Source organism: Canis lupus, chromosome 20, assembly GCF_048164855.1.
Source record: "Canis lupus baileyi chromosome 20, mCanLup2.hap1, whole genome shotgun sequence".
In the NCBI taxonomy this organism is placed as follows: Eukaryota; Metazoa; Chordata; class Mammalia; order Carnivora; family Canidae; genus Canis; species Canis lupus.
Genome location: NC_132857.1, coordinates 1947186 through 1966205, shown reverse-complemented (window position 1 = coordinate 1966205; position 19020 = coordinate 1947186). Strand labels below are relative to the sequence as shown.

Genomic DNA, 19020 nt, shown 5'->3' with positions numbered 1-19020 from the left:
CCCCGGCACATGATAAGTCTGTTTACTGCAGTCTGTTGCCATGCAAAATCTTTGTTTGTTAGAGTTTAATGCAAACTACAAAAACGTTGCATGGAATGACGACCAGCTTTTAAAGATAACTGGTGTTTTCTATTGAGGAGGCTCTTAGTTCTGAGCTAGGCCAGTTTCTGTAGCAGGAGATGGGGTTGCTCTTAGGAGTCTGCATCAGCTTTCATCTCTTCCCCTCTCCCTGCATGACCACTCGGTGCGGCTTTTGTTATTAATGTGGAGCAGTTGAAGTCACTGCCTTGGGTGCAGGCCAGGCCAGTGTTTCTGTGGGCATATATTACTTCCCTGGACTCTGGCAGGAGCGGGATGGTGGGAGTCAGAGGTACCGGGAAGCTGTCCTTTAGGCAGCCCACGTAAGAGGTGTGTTTGCTGTCTTTGCCGCATTGATGCTGATAGATCAGAATCCTATTTAATATCTTGGTAATGTTTTCTCTTACCCTATAATCTGCCCATCTCTTTGAGCTGTCATCTTGCTCGTTCTCTGGTTAGACAGACTAATGCTGTTTGCTATGCGTCTTTCTCCATTGTTGTTTCATTGTTGAAAATCTCTTCAGTTAACTAAGCATTTGTTTCAGGCAGGTAAAATTTCTCTATAAAGATGTATATTTCTGTAAGATTATATGTATCCTATAGGATATATATGACATTTGGCGATTATACAATACAGATGATACAATCTGTATTGCTTTTTTTTTTCTCTGTAAATAAAATAATCCTGTGGGGGGGGGATATTTATTGAAATAGCAAGTGAAAGTGTGCTTTCTCTCAGGAATGGTGTAATTTGAGAACACATTTTTATTTGCTGCTCTACTTTCGTATTTGAGGCTTGGGAGACTATGTTTTTGTTTTAGAAAAGCGATGGAATTTTATCATTTTCCTGAAACTCCCTACCTTCACCTTTTCCTGAAATATTTTTTCCAAGTCCAATTTTCTTTTGTTAAGAGGCTCCATCATTTAAAAAGTAAAGGAGTCTGGTTAGTTTAGGCCTTTTCAGTGATCCTGTTGGCTTTTTACAAAAGAAGAGACTGTTTGTCTGAGCAGCAGCAGTTGGAGGATCATATGACCATTAGTGTGAAACTTGGGGCAGTGATTTGTGAGCTTGAGCTTTTACGGTTTTTTGTTTTGTTTTGTTTTCTGTTTTTTGTCTTTCATTATCTGCAAACAGATAGGTTGCCTCAGACCCTGTTGTGCCTCGTGACTTGGGGTAGGAGATACGTTCTCCGATTTTAGACTTTATCCTAACTTCTCCCAAATTGTGGGGATTTTCTAAGGTTTTAGTAACTCCCATTGTGAAATGGAAACTGATTTCTAGTTGATTTTAGCTACTGCTACATTGTGACATGCACAGAATTTCTTTCCAATTTGACAGTTGTTTTCTCAATTTGAAAGCAGTAATTGTGAATTAGAATTCCTGGAAATATTATTCTTCCATAATGATATGTCACAGATGTTTGAGTGCCACACATTCCTCGTTCCATTTTTAATGTCAATTTAGTGGAGATGAAATGTGGAGAATAGCTGTGTGTTGTAATAGGTGTGGGCCCTCTCTCCAGTGGCTTCCTCTGTGTGCTCTGGTACCCCTCCGTTCTTCCTCAAGTGTCCACTCTTGGAACATTGAGACTTGGTGTGTTGTTAAATCTGTCCGTTTCTGAGACATTTATACCCATAGATGTGGACCATTCCCCAAACCACATTCTGCATCCTCACAGAACGTAGGAGAAAGCTGTGCTGTTAGTGTCATGATAGTCTTTCTAGTTCTTTTAAAAATGTATACTTTCGTGAGATGTGTTCTAGAAGACTTTGGAATGCTGAGAAGAAAATAAAAACCACTTAGTTTTTATTAGTTTTACCACTAAGAGAAAAACTGCTGTTAAAATGTTGAGGTATTTACTTCCTAATTTTCTGTGTGTATTTAAATAGATACATAGTTATTCTTTTATAAGAATGTAAACCTTTTTGAAACCTTTTTTTTTTTTTTTTTGGCATAGCAATATAATGTGAGAACATTTTCCGCATTCCAAAATGTTCTTTGAAAATACGATTTTCGGTGGCTCTATGATATGGCATCTCTTTGGCTCTGGAAATACTTAAAGATGTGCCAAATTAAAAAGTCCATTTTGAGGGTAAGGTCTTACTTCCTATTTTAAAAATAATTGGCTTACAAAGTAATTGGGAACGTGTTAATTTTGTGCTCAAGATAGATTTACGTATTCTTCATTACATTTCTGTAACAAAATATTTTCTTTATGTAATCCTTGATACGGTAACAATTATAATAATTAATTTTTAAGTAGCCACTCATAACTGAAGTGAAATTTTCAAATATCTACTTATCCTATTCAAGAAATCAAACTAGTTTTGAAATAGTTCCTCCCTTCAAATTTGAAATAAGGTTAAAATTTTTTGCAACTGAATTTTGTGTTCATCTATGATGAACAGTTGGTGCCATTGGCTGTGCTTTAATTTTGGGGTCAACTTGACTTTCCTTGTGCCTCCAGGCTTTATAGAACAGGAAAGGCCATGTGGTCCAGGAAATGGAGCCAGATGGTCCCCACGGTGGGTGGTGGGTGCCAGGCCCCCAGCAGAGACGGATGCTACACCCGGCAGAGTAGGGTCAACAGCAAATGTCGGTGGCATTGCTCACCCTTTCCTGGAAAGAAAAAATCCTCCCCTCTGCTGGCATAGTTTGAAACTACTTTGCAGGCTCCATTCAGCCTGGTGTAGCAGGTGTCCAGACAGTTGACTGCTAATGGGCAGTGGAGGAGGAGGTGGTGGCACTAGCAGGGACCAAGTTGGCAGCCCCCGTGGCTCTCTCATAAAATCCACATTCTGGCATTCTCAGTGTCTTTCAAAGGAATCTGGGTAAGCCATTAAACTTATGTCATTTTGGTTTACTTGGCTCTTTAAGGGGGGTGGTAATTAAACCAAGTAGAGTAAATTTCAGTGGTACTCTTCAGTTGAAGATTGAAGCCTGGAATCACAAAACCATCTCTAAATATCACCCTAGAATTGACAACTATGGCTTGTCCTTGACACAAGGGAGTTGATTTGTGGGAAAATGTACGTTTGAGAGTCACATGTCCCCAAGTTTACATATCTGAGCAGTTACTTAGCGGTATGACTTTGGGCATATTTCTTAATGTCTCTGAATGTCAGCTCAGATGTAAACATGATCGTAATAATAATTGCTTTCAAGATAATGAGAGCTTGTATAAGTGCACGCAACAGAATAAGCTTTCACTTGATATTAGGTCCTGTGATGATGACAGATTGGTACAGAGTCATCTGACCAGTGTGTGGGTTTGTAATCCTTCCACAGCCCTGCAGCAAGTCATTTGGTCTTGAGAATACAGCCTCATACACTTGAGCTAGACCTGAAAATGCAAAGCTGTATAAAAACAATGTACCAGAATACGGTGACCTAATAGGCTAAAAGGTTTGGGGGGCTTTTTTCTTCTCATTCTGCCTTTGAATAGTCCAGATGGTCCATCCTGGTTCAGGACTAGTTTTGGTACTTCACTAGACATATTCCTTCCATCTTTTTTCTCTGCCATCCCGGGGTGTTGCCCCCATCTTCACAGTCAAAAATGACTCCCCATGATGTCTTTTCAGCCCAAGAAGAGGGGGCTGATCTAGAAGTTGTACAGATCATTTTCACTCCCAGCCTATTAGCCAGAACAGAGTCACATGACCACAGCTAGCTGTAAAGGAGGCTGGAAAACGTCATCTTTTAGCAAGTCAGCTGCTCTGTGAAAGCTTCTGTTAGTATAGAACAGGGGTCAGCAAAGAATGGTCTGAGCATCAAATTAGCTACCTGTCATTGTCAATAAAATTGTATTGGAAAACAGCTACTCCCATTTGTTTATGAATTGTCGGTGACTGCCTGCACACTGTAATGGAAGAGTTACGTAGTTGTGCCACATACCGTATTGCCTGCAAAGCCCAAGGAAGCTATTACCTGGTCCTTTATAGAAGAAGTTTGCTGGCTTACTACCGAAAAAAAAGGTGTTACTGAATGGTCGGTCTATCACAGCCACTAACTCAGGAAGCAGCTAATCTCTGGCGTGGTGCCCCAGCCAACTGCTTGTTCCCAGGGAATCCCAAGGGGGCTGGACAAACCAAAAGCATAGCACCTGGCCGGGCTGGCCAACACTGTTGCCGAACAAACTCAAATAAACTTGGCAAGAAAAGCCAGTAACTCAAGAGGTGTGGGTTTGGAAAAAAGAAAGAAGAAATTTATTTCTGGTCTGGTAGTGGGGGAAGTGACAGGCTCAAGCCTTAATTGAACTCTCCACCTTAAGATGGACACCTAGAGTTTTCTAGGAAGAGGTTCAGGGTCTTCTAGGCATTCCATTGCTATCAGGGCTTTTCTGGACTAGTGGTTGGAATGTTTCACCAATTGTCAGTGCTTCAAGAAAATGCCCCAACTCTTGGGGTCCATAGTTGAGCAAGAGGGTTCGTTGATAAGAGGAAATGAGTATTCTGGGAGCAACTGGTAGTCTCTACCACTGTAAGGGGCCTGGTAAGTAGGGTGAGTCACTGCCTTAGAAATTCAGAGTCAAGACTCTTAAGACTAGTAACCCACTGGGCAGTGAGCTGGTATGCAACTAATTGTTAAAGAAGCAGTGTTTAAGGAATGATTAAAGGCGCCTCAGCATGAAGTGATTTGGTGGAGGTGAAGGGGGAGGATACAAAAGGTTGGTTACTAAAATGAGCTTCCATTTTTAAAGTAGAGCATTAGGGCAGCCCCGGTGGCGCAGCGGTTTAGCGCCGCCTGCAACCTGGGGTGTGATCCTGGAGACCTGGGATCGAGTCCCACGTCAGGCTCCCTGCATGGAGCCTAATTCTCCCTCTGCCTGTGTCTCTGCCCCTCTCTCTCTCTCTCTCTGAATGAATGAATGAATGAATAAATCAATCAATCAATCAATCAATCTATCTTTAAAAAAAAATAAAGTAGAGCATTATTGGGGCACCTGGGTGGCTCAGTTGGTTAAGTGTCCATCTTTGGCTCAGGTCCTGATCCCAGGGTCCTGGGATTGAGCCCGAGCTTTGCCCCTGGCTCCTTGTTGAGCGGGAATCTGCCTCTCCCAATCCCTCTGCCCCTCCCCAATGTATACTCGCGCGCGCGCTCTCTCTCTCTCTCAAATAAATCTTTAAAGTAGAGCACTATAGCTCAAGTATCCTCCCTCCCCTACTTGCAGACCACTTCTCCAGCTTGCATTTGACCTTGCTGAATTCCCACTGTCAATCTTCTTTGCTCATCGTCTTGTCCCTGGTCTCCTGGCCTGATGCCTCAGCCTCTTCCATATCTGCTAAGTAACCTCCTTTTAAAGTGTGGCTCATATGTTATTCTCCTTTAAAGGATTTCCAGTAGATCCCATTACCTACTCAATAAAGGCTCAGCTCCTTGGGTTGTCACTCCGAGTCTTCCGATTCTTTGGGCCTAATCTTAATTTCCTGTCCTGTTTTTCTTCACCTCCTCCCACTGGGGGCTGTAGCCTCACAGAAAACACCTCCTCCTCACTCTGCTCTTTTGCTATTTCTGTGTATTTGCTCTGGTTGTCTCCTTAGCCTCACACTATTGAAAGCCTTTGGGGACCTAGGACTAGGACTGGCACGTGGTAGGCACATTCACAGCTGGGGCAGATGGGGGTGCTGACTTCCTTCTGTTAGCTCCCACATTTCTGTTTCCCTTTCTAGCTGAGCCCCTTCTCCCAATCTAAGATAAGCTTTCCCTCCTTGAAAGCTTTGCTTGTATCTCTTGTAGTACTCCCTGCTTTCTGTGTGGTGTTTGAGTAACTGTGTATTTCTAGTTTGGCAGAGGCTATTAGGTTTCTGAGGCCAGGTCCAGAAGTCACTGGGCTGTGCAGTCTTCACTTTGACATAAGACAGGTTGGTCGGTGCTACAGTGATGCTGTTTACAAACGGTGCCATCTACAAATTAATGCCTCTCACTGAAAACTGGCATTTACTACCTGGAGGAACTTAGGTACAGATGAAAATAGAGCTCTAATAATTGCATTCAAAATGAGTGCCAGTTAAGATTTTAAAAACCCAGAGCCATTTTTAGCTAGCTTATAGTGAAAGAACACTATATTTTTAAAAGTGTTTTTTTAAGACCTGAAGCAGCATTTGAATGCAGTCATATTTGGAAGTTTTAAACAGTTCCTTGGAAAGCCAAGGCTGAGCCAGAAATCAGATAGTGCTTTTTGGGAGGCATAAGGAGGAGCATGTGTGCAGAACTCCCTGAGAGCAGGAGCTGGGCCACCTGTGGGGAAGCCAAGTGGGCCACTCCCAGGGCAGGATTGGGGCATTTTCTCAGCCTTCCTGCTGGAGACCTACCTTATCACATGGAAAGCCTCTCAAAAGTCACCCCCATAATACTCACAGAAAGTAGTATTTTCACAGCTTTGTCTTTCCATAGTTGGTAATCAAATGTAAAAGAGCTTTTATTTTTATAGAAATGATTGGCACGGTAGAGTGCCAACTCTCTCTTCTTCTGTCTTTTTAAGCAAACCTAGAATGAGGAGACCAATCTAAATAATGAAATACTTGCTTATGCTGGCAAGGAATTCATGTTCACTCATCTCCTGTTAATTAAAACCTAGTGAGGTTGGCGACAGTGTTGGGAAGCAGGTGGATAAGGAGGAATCTTCAGTGTGTATTCAGACCTTGTAAAGGCTTGGAAGAAAGTATCCTCCCTAGATAGTGGTGAGGCTTCCCCTGCAAGTCCAGGAGCTGATGCTGAGAGCATAAACAAACACACAGTACTTGCAGCCCTTCTGACAGAGTCAGGAAAGGACGGATAGAAGGGTTTTCTTTTCTTACAGGCTGTGCATTTTGCCATTATTAGAATGTAAGACAGTTTATTCTGGAATTTTCGCTCAAGCTTAAGTTAAGGTCAGAAACCATTACCATTATGAGAAAGTCCCAATGTTACCTTGGCCTCCTAGGATTCTTTTACTTACTGTTCTGGGTCCAGTGTCTGGTACAGACTCAACAGACAGCAAGTGTTCAATGCATATTTATTGAACAAATTAATAAATGGAGTCTGGCACTTAATTGTAAGAACTTTCTAGAAGATTAAATGGATTCTTAAGAAAAATGATTTTTTTTTAAGAGCTGAAATAAAGTCCCCTTCATACCTTCCCCTCTCACACCTCTCCTATACATACGTCCCTAGCAACTCTCCTGGTTTTAGTTTGAAAAGTTTGGGAGGAGTGGGTTTGAAGATGTGTGGCCTCATATTACTGAAGGGAAAACCCCAATGTTGTGTAAGTATTTCATGGGCCCTTTCATAACAAACACAATATTAAATACAGCCAAAAAGTTTGTTTTGAATTAATCCTGTGTCTTAACAGCCCTGAACTGAGGTACAGATCTAGGCTTTGTGTGTAACATAATAGAATGTTGGAAATGGAGTAAAAAGTTTCAACCAGAAGACTGTTTCAATCTGCCGGCTTGCTGTGTGATTACTTTGAAGTTTTGGGGTTTTATACAAATTTAGCTCTTCAATATACTAAATTAAAGCTTTTTGTGAATAAGTCTAATATGATTTATATTCCTTAATTTTGAGCTCATAATATTTCTCCTGTAGGTATGTAAGAGATAACACAGAAGAAAAATCTCAGTAAGAGTGAGATACTTGCATGGTAAGGAGTAGTTTCCTTTTAAGAAACACTGTGGTATGGTTGGGCATCCGAACTATGTGTTGTACAGATCTATAGTTGACCATTGCACTATCCTTCCTACTCTTCCCTTGGAAAACTCACTTAACCCTCTGAGTCTGTATTTCTTCAGCTGGAAAATGGGAATAATACCATACTTTCCTTAGAAGCTCATTAATGAGATAATTCATGTGAAGCACTCAGAACAGAGATACATAGAGTGTTTGCATCAATTACGGTAAAGTCTATGCTGCTGGAATGAAGAGACCCCCCCCCCCCCGCCACCTATAGTGAATTAAAGGAGATATAACTTTACTTATTACTCGCATAAACCGGGAAAACCTTGCCCCCGGCATCACAGAGTCCCATCTACATGGTTGAGGCAAGCCACATCTGTGTCCCAGCTTGAAGGTCATGGGGGGGCGTTGGGTGGTGCAGGGAGTGTGGAGACATGCTCAGTGCATATAAACCCAGACCCAGAATTGGTACACATCCCTGCCATTCGCTTCACCTGGTCGCATCCGGCTGCTGGGGAGGCTAAGAAATATCATTTCTAGCTGGACAGCCCTGTACCCAGTTAAAATTCATTCACTGTGAAAGAATGGAAGAGCAGATTTGGGCGAGCAACGTGGAGTCTGCATCACAGTACCTAATAAATGCAGCCATTATTTATCTATTAAAAAATAACATTTTATATAAGAGTTTAAATATCCTTGTTCCAGGGGAAGAGGAATCAAAGACCTGCAGCAGCAGAATTTTTTGTCCCATAAGATCTTAGTAGTTTTGGGGAAGGGGGTCCTTGAGTATTGAGGCTCAAATCCAGGTAAGCCTTGAGGATGGATCAAAAGGTCAAGAGGGTAGAAAGGGTGGATAAAAGGTAAATGGGGTGGGACTGTGGTAAAGGAGTGAATGCCCGTTTAGCTGTGCTCCTCCTTCCTCTCTGTCGGCCACTTAGGGGAAAGACCTAATCTGTAAATTAAACTTAACCCTTTATCTGACCTGGCAAGGACAAAGTACAACAGCTTCTAAAGAAAGTTTTTCTAGGAGCAGGATAGTCATCTTAAAGCACAGAAAGGAAGGCAGGGAAGAGGGGACTTGCACAGGCCATACAAAAGTACAGCATTTTAAGAAGCACATAAATACTCATTGAGATTATATCTGATTTGTTACTGTTGTCATTTTAAAAAATAGAGGTAAAATGCATACGTTCCTGAATTTAGAAGAAAGTGCTTCAGGTAAAAATTATGAAGTAAGGAAGTTTTCTCCAGACAAAATGTACAGATTCTTAAGGACAGCTAAGTTGAGAGAAAAGATCCAGTGTTTTAGCAAATATTTTTAAACCTTTATTAATGTGATCTCCTCTAGTTAATTTATCTGTGTGTATTTACCAATTGCTGAGAAATAATTATAAGGAATGAAATCATATCCTGATTTGCTCCATATATTGCTCCGTAGTATATTCTTTTAAATCTGCATTTTTTAGGCTTGCTGGGTAACTTGCTCTGGACTCTTTGTCTGCAAGTAATGCTCATATGTTTGATAACGGGGTCATCTTAAAGAGCAGACATCTGTTTTTGTTTTTGTAAGTAACCCATTGCCTAACTGCTAAAAATAGTTGTAGTCATTTTAAACTACATTTTAAACAGATGGTCCAAAGCTGATATGAAAGAAAGAAGTGAATCTGTTTTTGAATTTTTATTTTCCCCCCACCAAAACGGCAAAAATAAACAGTAATACCCTGAACCAAATCTTATCTAAATGTTTATCTCTAAGGAATAAGTTTCCTAAGAGGTGGGATTTGTAGATTTACCTGTTTGAGTTGGTAGAGTCAAAAGCCAAAATAAAGTGCTTAAATTCCTACTTTCTGATTGCATTTATCAAAATGATTACTTCATTGTTGAAATAGAGGGGGTTTTTTGTTTGTTTTTGTTTTTGTTTTGTTTTTAAGAAAAGCGGTGGTAAAATGTATGAGGGCTAAAAAAAAAAAAAAACATTTAGAAAATTCTGAAATCTTAAGAGAGCGGTAAGTGGTGATGACATGTTAGTATTTCATGCGAGTAGGACCTTGCCAGAGGATCTGGAAGATTATCGATTGATGAAGTTCATTTCTTATGATTTCCAAGTTTTTCAGGGGTCTTGAGCTAATAGTTAATTAGCTACTTCTCGTTAGTTTCTAACATTGAAGATAATCTTTTGATAAATCAACAGTGAATTTATATTTATGAGGGACTTTGAAAAAGAAGAAATTTCTTTAACGTGCAGATATTCTTAGAGACATCAATGAGCAGATTATAATTGTAGTTCTGCCCAGCAAATAAAATAAGGAAGAGAAACATCCAGAGTTTTCTACACGTGAATACTAGGTTGTTGAAGCTCACCTAGATTTTTGCTTTTCATTAATTCCCGTTAGTCATAATTTTGCCTGGCTCATGTGACCTTGTGTGAGCGTCCACAGACCACCCACAATTCTTTGATTTTGTTGTTTGCATTTTCTTTACATTTACTGTTTCAGCGGCAACCCACAATTGATAGCTCTTGGGGATTCGTGGACTATAGGTTGTAAACTACCTATCTGGAATCTTTCACCTTTGGTTCTGTCTGAATTTGTCTAAATAAAAAATAGTAGGCTGGCTCACAGAAAAATAAAATCATAGCCCAGGAGTCAGCAAACTGCAGCTTGTAGCCCTTGAGAAGGGCTGAGAAAGGTTTTTACATTTTTAAAAGATTATTTAAAGAGAGGAAGAAGCAAAAGACAATGAAATAGAGAGCACATGTAGGCTGCGAGGTCTAAAATATTTACTAGCTGGCCCTTTACAAAAATGTTTGCTGTCCCCTGTCACAGGTAGCATAATAGCAGTTAGGAGCATGGGCTCTGGGGCCAGGCTGCATCGGTTCAAATTCTAACTTGACCACCTCCAGTATGACCCGGGACAAGTGACTTCATCTCTCTGTGACTTGTTTTCTCCTCTGTAAATTGCAGTGCATACCTCATAGGCCTGCGGTGAGGACTGTGTTAATGAGGAAAGGACTTAAAACAATGTCTGATATTTAGTCTTCAATAAATGTTAATGATTATTATTACTGTAGTAGTGGTGGAAAGTCTTTAGAGATTATCTAAACTGGTCCTTGCTGTCAAGTTATGAATGTCCAAATTATCAAAGATCCCTATCTGTTTTCTGCATCAAGAATGAAGGACCATTTTCTTTTTAATAGTGCCTGCTTTACTGAAAAAAAAAGTCAAGACGACCTATACTCAAATGTAAAAAAAAAAAAAAAAAGTAATAAATATACCTGTTTTTAAAGTTAAGAAAAGGATATTAAATGACAATCTGACAACCTGACAGACACTTAAACAGAAATTCCTTGATGTATATGTGACAAAGTGTCAGAAGAAATGAATTGGATGGGAGACATAGAAGAAAGAATTAGGGGCAGCCCGGGTGGCGCAGCAGGTTAGTGCCGCCTTCAGCCCGGGTGTGATCTTGGAGACCCGAGATCAATTGAGTCCCTCGTCAGGCATGGAGCCTGCTTCTCCTTCTGCCTGTGACTCTGCCTCTCTCTGTGTGACTCTCATGAATAAATAAATAAAATCTTTTTTTTTTTAAGAGAGAATTAATAGTTAAAAGGAGAAAGAAATAAGAATAAGAAAGGTAGTTAACAGAAGAGGAGAAAAATTTAGATGAACAGGAAGGTGGAGGTTCCTGCAGGATGACCAGTGTTAACATTCCTACTTCCCGAGGGACCCCACCTCAGTTATTCTGTGTGTCCAGCTTAATTGCTCCTGTTTGAAGGAAAATGTGTCTCCTTTTGCTTATTTTTCCTTCGCAGAGATAATTTTTCAGCATCAAGTAATGCTTACTGAACACAAGTTGTATGTAAGGTATGTTCCCTGGGAAAACTGTCACATACACAGAATCATCATAATCTGTGTATTTATTTTTTAGGCCAAATAATTTCATTATCTTTAGCCACTTGGCTTATCATCATACAATATTTGTTGGATTTCCTAATACTTTTCTTCGTCTTCTCTAATACCTCTTTATTCGTTCCCTTGTTCTCTCTCAGGTAGGGTAAGAGCAAACTTTGTCATTTACAAAATGTTTGTCATTTACAAAATGTAGAAAATGTTAAAAAAAAAATATATATATATATATATATAAAATGAAGGTTAATTCACTCCCCCCCATTTTTCACTCGAGTTGTTTATTCTGTTTATAGATTTCAGACTAGAGAGATCAGTGTTCCAGGACTGGTATTTGATGATGTCAGGGGACTGAAGTAATGGCCTTGTGTCGAGATTACACGGTGAAGCTGCACATCAATTACCTCATCTTATTAGCTGATGGAGACCTTTGAGAAGACAAGATTGCAGAGCTTTCAAGCCTGTACTCCCAGGATCTGATCCTGAGAGCTTGATAATTGTCCCTGCCCAGTGGGACTGCGTTAAGAGTAGTGTGGCTTAGTGTACAACGATACTTTCTCTGAGAAGATCATAACGGTTCCATACATCCTTTGGATTATTTACATAAGATTAGGACTATCAGATCAACTTTAGGTTTCCTGTCTAGCAGTTATAGAATTCTAAAACCAGTATTGCTTGTTTCCTTGTTTTTGTGTTTCTCCACTAGAAATTGAGTTTGTTGAGACAGGTGAATTTTTGTTTCTTGAGTTACTGCTATTCCTCCAGTAGCTGTAACAGTGGTACATGTAGGTGCTCAATAAATATTTTTGGATGAGTGAATGAATGAATAAATTGAATATAGTTACTCATTTTTCCACTGAAATATCCTCTCCAAACTTTTTAGGTTACCAGTTGATATCATTTTAGATGTTTTTGTGCTAAGAAGAATATTTTACATTTTGAATGAATTCTGTTTAACAAATACACAGTTGAGTACATAAAAGAAAAATCGAATACGAAATTCATGTTTTCATGGGTTAATATTCTTGTAATTTAAATGATTAGTAAGATTACTAGGTGCACATGAATTAGGTAGTTAAGGCCTTTAGTTGCAACCAAAGGAAGTTTGCAACTTTTAAATACCATTGTTCCCTTTAAGAGAATAGCATAACAAATACTGATTTTTAAAACCTTTCTTTCAAATGGAAGGGAATTACGAAACATTAGTGACCATTGTGCTATGCTGTTTCCTTTAAGCATGCCTTCCAGGTGCCTTTTCTCAAGATTTGGATGTGGCAAAGTGAGGAGTAAGCCAAGGAAGAGGAAGACATGGCCTGCAGGGCTTGGTGGGCCCACTTGGGGAAGCAGTGCAGGAATTCACAGATGAGCCAGGCCTGTCAGCACCCAGTCCTGGTGGAGGAGGAGGCTAGGGAGGTATGGGGTGGGGAATGGGGGATTCCAGCAGAGTGGACCTAGGAAAGGAGGGAAATGATAAGAAGTAGAAGTTCATAAAGACAGTTGGTGAGATAAAACAAAGAGAATCCGTTAGACTTTGACTGTAGGAGTATCCCCCGTCATGTGGCCTGGGGTCGTGACACTGACACTGGATAAGCTTGGAGGCAAATGCTGCCCTAGCCCCAACCTGGGACTGTAGAAAATCACACACACCCATTGTCGTGATAATGTTAAGTGCCCCTCATTGATTTTAAACTCTCAGACTCAACCCTAGGTTCCAAAAACAGAGGTGCGAGGTGGTTATAGAGCAGAATAGAGCTGCTATTACTTAGAGCTATTACTTACTTAGAGCTGTAGGTGTTACAGCCTTGACAGTGTAGAAGTATACATACAGCAGGAGATTACTGGGCAGTGGGAGGGCACGAGGAAAGATGAAGGCAGGGGCTGCACACGCATCGGTCCTAGAAAGTTACACTCCATCTACGCTAATCACAAAACTGGCCCAACCATGTGCCTGGACGCCCCTCTGCTTGAGGGAGTAGAACTGATGGCCTCTGGGAGGAAGAAGGAAAAAGGCAATGGGAAAGTGAGCTGACAGCAAGGTTGGGTAGATAATGCTTAAAAGTAGTGAGTCCTGTGGAAGTATAGCTTTTGGAAATATGAGGTCTCTTTTAGGGTTAATTCAACTCAGAAGGTTTGAATGCAGACTTTAATGAAGAACTACTTACTTACGGTGCTGTGGGCTGGGCTTAGATGAGGGTCCTTACACCTTCATGGCTGGAGGGACAGGGGAGGATATAATAGACACTAATTTTAAAAACCGTATGCATAAGACCCTTGAGCTCTGGAACAATGTAGGAGCGACGACTCAGGGCACTGTGCTTAGGAATTAGGCAGCCACCACTGGAAACTAGGAGTTAAAGCCAGGAGAAAACAGTAAGCACACTTACCCCTCCCCAGACACAGAGGAGGGCAAAGAATGGTTAGGGATGGAGCAGGGTGGGGCTGGTGGAAGGGTTGGTTCAACCAAGAGTAACAGGCAGGAGTAACTACCAAGAGAAACCAAAATTAGAACATGCCTCTCTTGAGGCTAGAACTGGGGGCTGAGGATGCCTGGGGTGGGGATTGTTGTGTTATCTGATAGTGTAGAATTGTCCTTTCACCTCCTGTAGGTATGAATTTAATAGGACATTTTCATATAAATACTTTTGTTTATATTACTACTATTACATCTAATATGCTGTGAGCGTGGTAGACAGGAGTGACTCAAACAGTCTCTGCTGTTAAGTTGCTTAAATGCAGTCTCCTTGGAGAAAGAAGATGCCAAGCAAAGCAGCAAAGAAGAGGATAAATATGATTACAAATTGTGATTAATTGCTAAAGTTTAATTTCATAGCACACAAAAAAGTTAGTGTTGCTTGTACAAACTTAGGTCTTTTTTTTTTTTAACATTTTTTTTTAAATTTATTTATTTACGATAGTCACACTCAGAGAGAGAGAGAGAGAGGCAGAGACACAGGCAGAGAGAGAAGCAGGCTCCAAGCACCGGGAGCCCGATGTGGGATTCGATCCCGGGTCTCCAGGATCGCGCCCTGAGCCAAAGGCAGGCGCCAAACCGCTGCGCCACCCAGGGATCCCCCAAACTTAGGTCTTTACCAGTGATACTGCACTCATTTTAAAAATATGATTACTTGAGAATGGGAACAATTCTTTCTTGAGTAGCTTATTTTGCTCTTTTTAACTATAAGTACACAACATGCTGCAAATTGGATACAGAAATTGAACAGCTGCCTCTTCATTGTTTTGTTCCTTTGTTACTGTTACTTTAACAAATAATTTAAGCAGACTCCAAAACATAGAATTAGATGTATAAGCGTGCTTTAAGAATTGTATCATAATGTATTTAAAACTTGGTAGTGATTTCATTGCCTAAATATAGTAAATTTTTAAAGTCAATTATTTTAGCTGCTCTCTCTCTATAAATAATCTGGTAGTAAAACAGAGAAGAGATAAAAATTAACCCATGGATCCATATCCAGGGAATGGGGAAGTTCCCTCCACCTTCCTGCTTCCTGACATAGGAACCTTAAATGATTTGAATGTCTTTTTGTGTGTGTGTGTGTGGGGGGGGTCTTTAGTTGGAATTTGCTTTTTCCTGCTTTTCTAGTAGAGATTTGAGCAACAACAGAGAAATTGGGAAAAGCATTACAAGCAGAGGAGTTTTATCCTGTCTTCCTTGATACTTCCTGTCTCTGTGGGTGTTACCCAAAGGGGAAAGATAAATGAACAAGGAAGATGAGTGTCTGCTCTCGCCTTTCAGAGCATTCACAGCCGTCTGAGAACAGAAAAACTTTAAGTCCTATATTCCAATGTCCTCAGCATTTGGTTGTTAAAATAAACCTTTGAACATTTTATCTCTCCTGATTTAAGCTACTCTGTTTCCTCCATGAAAAAACTGGTGAGGGTGCTTTAAGCTGATACCACATCCATGTAAAATGTAGTCATAAATCACTGGAAGCTCACTGCTTTTAGAATGACCAGAATTATCATACTAATGCACTTCTTCAAAGGTTGTTAAAAATGGTAATTAAGTAAAGTCTGTTTGTTTTTGTGCATCTCGGAATGTTTTTTTGTGTGGAGTCTCATTTGATTTTGAGAGGGTTCTGGGAAGCGGAGTTCCCACTAATGCAGGAGGAGTTTTATATGCTCAAGTAGTTAAATATGGGAGAAAATCTAGAATTGCTTCTCTAGAAATCATTTTGTTCCTAATAATCATGAGTTACGCATGCTTACTGCTCTAGAAATTAAGAAATTGAACCACGAGATCACTGTAGTCCAGAAACTATGTCTAATACTTGCATCTTCCCTTCAGGGATCATTTTTTGATGTTTTCTCCAGGGAGTGTAATTTGTATAACCCTGGCTGGTTGTCTTGCAGATGTGTGTCAGCAGTCGCAGGGGGAGAGGAGCGGGCCACGTGATTGTTTGTGTCTGTCATCTTTGTATTCCGAGAGCCGAGCGTGTTAGTGCAAAACTCTAGTATAAAATGGGCAGACGGTTTAGAGGAGAGTCCGCTCTTGCTGCTGATGAGATCATAACCAAAACCCACACTCCTCTCTAGACGGAGAGATGCCCACGGAGATAAGCATGCTTTTTGAGAGGAGTCACTCAGCCACACCATCACGCCATCACTGAACCACGGTCTCTCTCACTTTACCTGTTGTTCCTTGACTTGAAGTACTGTGGATGTAAATCGATAGTTCTCCAGAATCTTTGTTTCAGAAATGATTTTGTTTTAGCTATTTATGCCTCAGACATCCGAAAAACAAGAGTGGCCAGGCCATGTCAGCTTAGAAGCTAGCAGTTGGAAGTAAGTTGTTTGTCTTCTGAAATACTAAGGAAGCCGTATGCTACCTAGATTCAATTTACAGAAGCTGACTCTTCCTTAAAAGGCAATGATTAGAAGTCCAAAGGTGCTCACGGAAATAGTGAACCTACCTAGGTTGTTGATAGAAGTTTTGTCTTTGGAACATGTGTTTAAGAGGAGTTCATAAGCTAACGTGCTGTCCTCGAGTCACTGATTTGTAGAAGTCCAGAGTAAGGGCTTGCTGCCTTGTTTTGTTTTTGTTCTGTTTTTTTCCATTTGTGTGTTTTTGGTTTTTTTCCCCATTTTTGTGGTATGTGCCTTTTTTTGTTTTCTCTGTTTACAAGGACTCCACTAGGGGGCAGACGAAAGAGTGGAGGAGAAACCCATACCAGTGCGTCACATTCACTATAACCGTAGGCCCTGTGTTTGCTACTCCTTCTGGATTCCTGGGGTGAAAGTTCTTCTGTGTAGTTGTATTTCATGTAGTAGTATCTAAAGTGGCTTTTCGTATGCTTGTTTCTACGTTCAAAGTGTAAACATATTTATACAAGTTTAATGATAACTTTTAATCAGTTCATTGTCCTAGTGTTTGTTTTGCTTTTATAGCGTGTTTCTACCCTCAAACCACGTAACCATCATCTGTTGATGACTGTAATGATCCCTGTATGGTTCCCCTCGTACGTGCAGACCCTCGCTCGTTTATTCAGTCACCACACTAAGTTCCTCCTCTTTGTCAGCCATTCGATGTGTTGGGTTGAGAGCAGTGACACGAGAGAGCCTACGAGACTGAGTGTAACAAAGGGTAAGTTAGGGTTGCCCTCTAAGCCATGGGAAGGAAGAACTAGGACCAGAGGAAGCAGAAGAGCTTCTTGATGGCCACAGTGCCGGACAGTTTTTATTTCCGGTTTGTTTGTTTTTCCAAAGTGCTCATGAAGAGGAGAATGCCAAGTGGGGTTGGAATGGGGACTTCAGTTGTTGAGTGAGTGAGACCACAAGACCTTCCTCTTAAGTCCGTGCCGTGTCTAGGAAGACGGCTGAAGATGTTGTGCTTTTTATTCTTCCATTGTCTTTGCTCCTCCAAGAGTTACATCTTAGTTACCAAAAAGTCGTTTACTTCAGCCAGCCTACGGTTACATAATCTGAATCTTTAAATGAAAATCTCCTTGCTCTGCCGTTTCATGGTCAGTTACTCAACAAAATACAGAGGGGTGCTTTTGGTTCCATTTCATTTTTAAAGCCAGTCAGATTTTCATGAGAGGTACTTTGTTTCTCCTCAACTTTCCCGCTGTTTTTGGAGCAAATATCCTTTGTTCATGGTAGATGATAATCTATAAGTAGATTGCCTAATCTTTTAATTTTTAAAGAATAAACATTTAAATGGCTAAGAAGTGGAAGTATTTATTTCAAGAATGTCTTCAGGTTATGATGCCTAACACAAGTGAAGTATTTGACTTTTTAATTTTTAAATTTTAATTGAAATACAGTAGTTATAATAGTAAATTAGTTTCAGATGTATAACATAGTGATTCACGGATTATATACATTACAGAATGCTCACTAAATAAGTGTATTACAGTAGTATTATTGACTATATTCCCTATGCTGCACTTTTCATCCCTGTGACTTATTTAACTGGAAGTTTGTGCCTCTTAATCCCCTTCACCCATTTTGCCCATCTGCACCCCCTCCCCTTTTGGCAACCACTAGCTTGTTCTTTGTTATGAGTATCTTTTTCTCTTTGTTGTTGCTGTTACTGTTGTTTGTTTTTCAGATTTCATATATAGATGAAATCATATGGTGTTTGTCTTTCTCTGCCTGGCATATTTCACTCAACATGATACCCTCTAGATTCATCCATGTGTTCACAAATGGGAAGATTTTATCCTTTATTATAGCTGAGAAATATCCCATTGTGTATATACATATACACAATGGAATACATACATACCACATCTTCTTTTTTAAAAAAAATATTTTATTTATTTATTTATTTATGAGAGGCACAGAGAGAGGCAGAGACACAGGCTCCATGCAGGGAGCTCCATGTGGGACTTGATCCCGGGACTCCCAGGATCATGCCCCGAGCCAAAGGCAGATGCTCAACTGCTGAGCCCCCCGGGCATCCCTACACCACATCTTCTTTATCTACTTGTCTATCCATAGACAGTTGGGTTATTTCCATATTTCAACTATTGTAAATCATGCTGCAATAAACATAGGGGTGCATTAGTGTTTTCATTGACTTCAGGTAAATACCCAGCAATGAAATTATTGGATCATCTGGCACTTCTGTTTTTAGCTTTTTTTGAGGAACCTCCATATTGTTTTCCATAGTGGCTGTACCAGTTTGCATTCCCACCAGCAGTGCACGAGGGTTCGATTTTCTCCACATCCCTGCCAGCATTTGTTATTTCTTGTGTTTTTGATAATAGCCATTCTGACTGGTGTGAGATGATACCTCAATGTGGCTTTGATTTGCATTTCCCTAATGATTAGTGATTTAGAATTATCTCACTTTTTTTTAAGGAATAGAATGAAAATTAAAATAGTTTCCTTCAACATGCCTGTATTCATGTAGCAGCT

At 40.3% G+C, this 19020-nt stretch overlaps 1 protein-coding gene across 10 annotated transcripts in view; it reads left to right on the top strand.

The window, feature by feature from the left end:
- The window catches only part of GAB1 (GRB2 associated binding protein 1), a 115404-nt gene that overhangs the window by 43792 nt on the left and 52592 nt on the right, over nucleotides 1-19020 (top strand). Inside the window, exon 1 of one of the 10 annotated variants that reach the window (XM_072788241.1) lies at nucleotides 272-408. The exons of 8 other annotated variants lie outside the window; for them this stretch is intronic. Coding sequence is in view for 1 of the 2 variants with exons in the window: in XM_072788236.1 (XP_072644337.1) it covers nucleotides 7698-7700 (3 nt within the window). In the remaining variant the exon portion in view is untranslated. Of the gene's footprint in view, nucleotides 1-271; nucleotides 409-7682; nucleotides 7701-19020 lie in introns of those variants that run through there. One more of the 10 variants, XM_072788236.1, reaches the window with a different exon arrangement.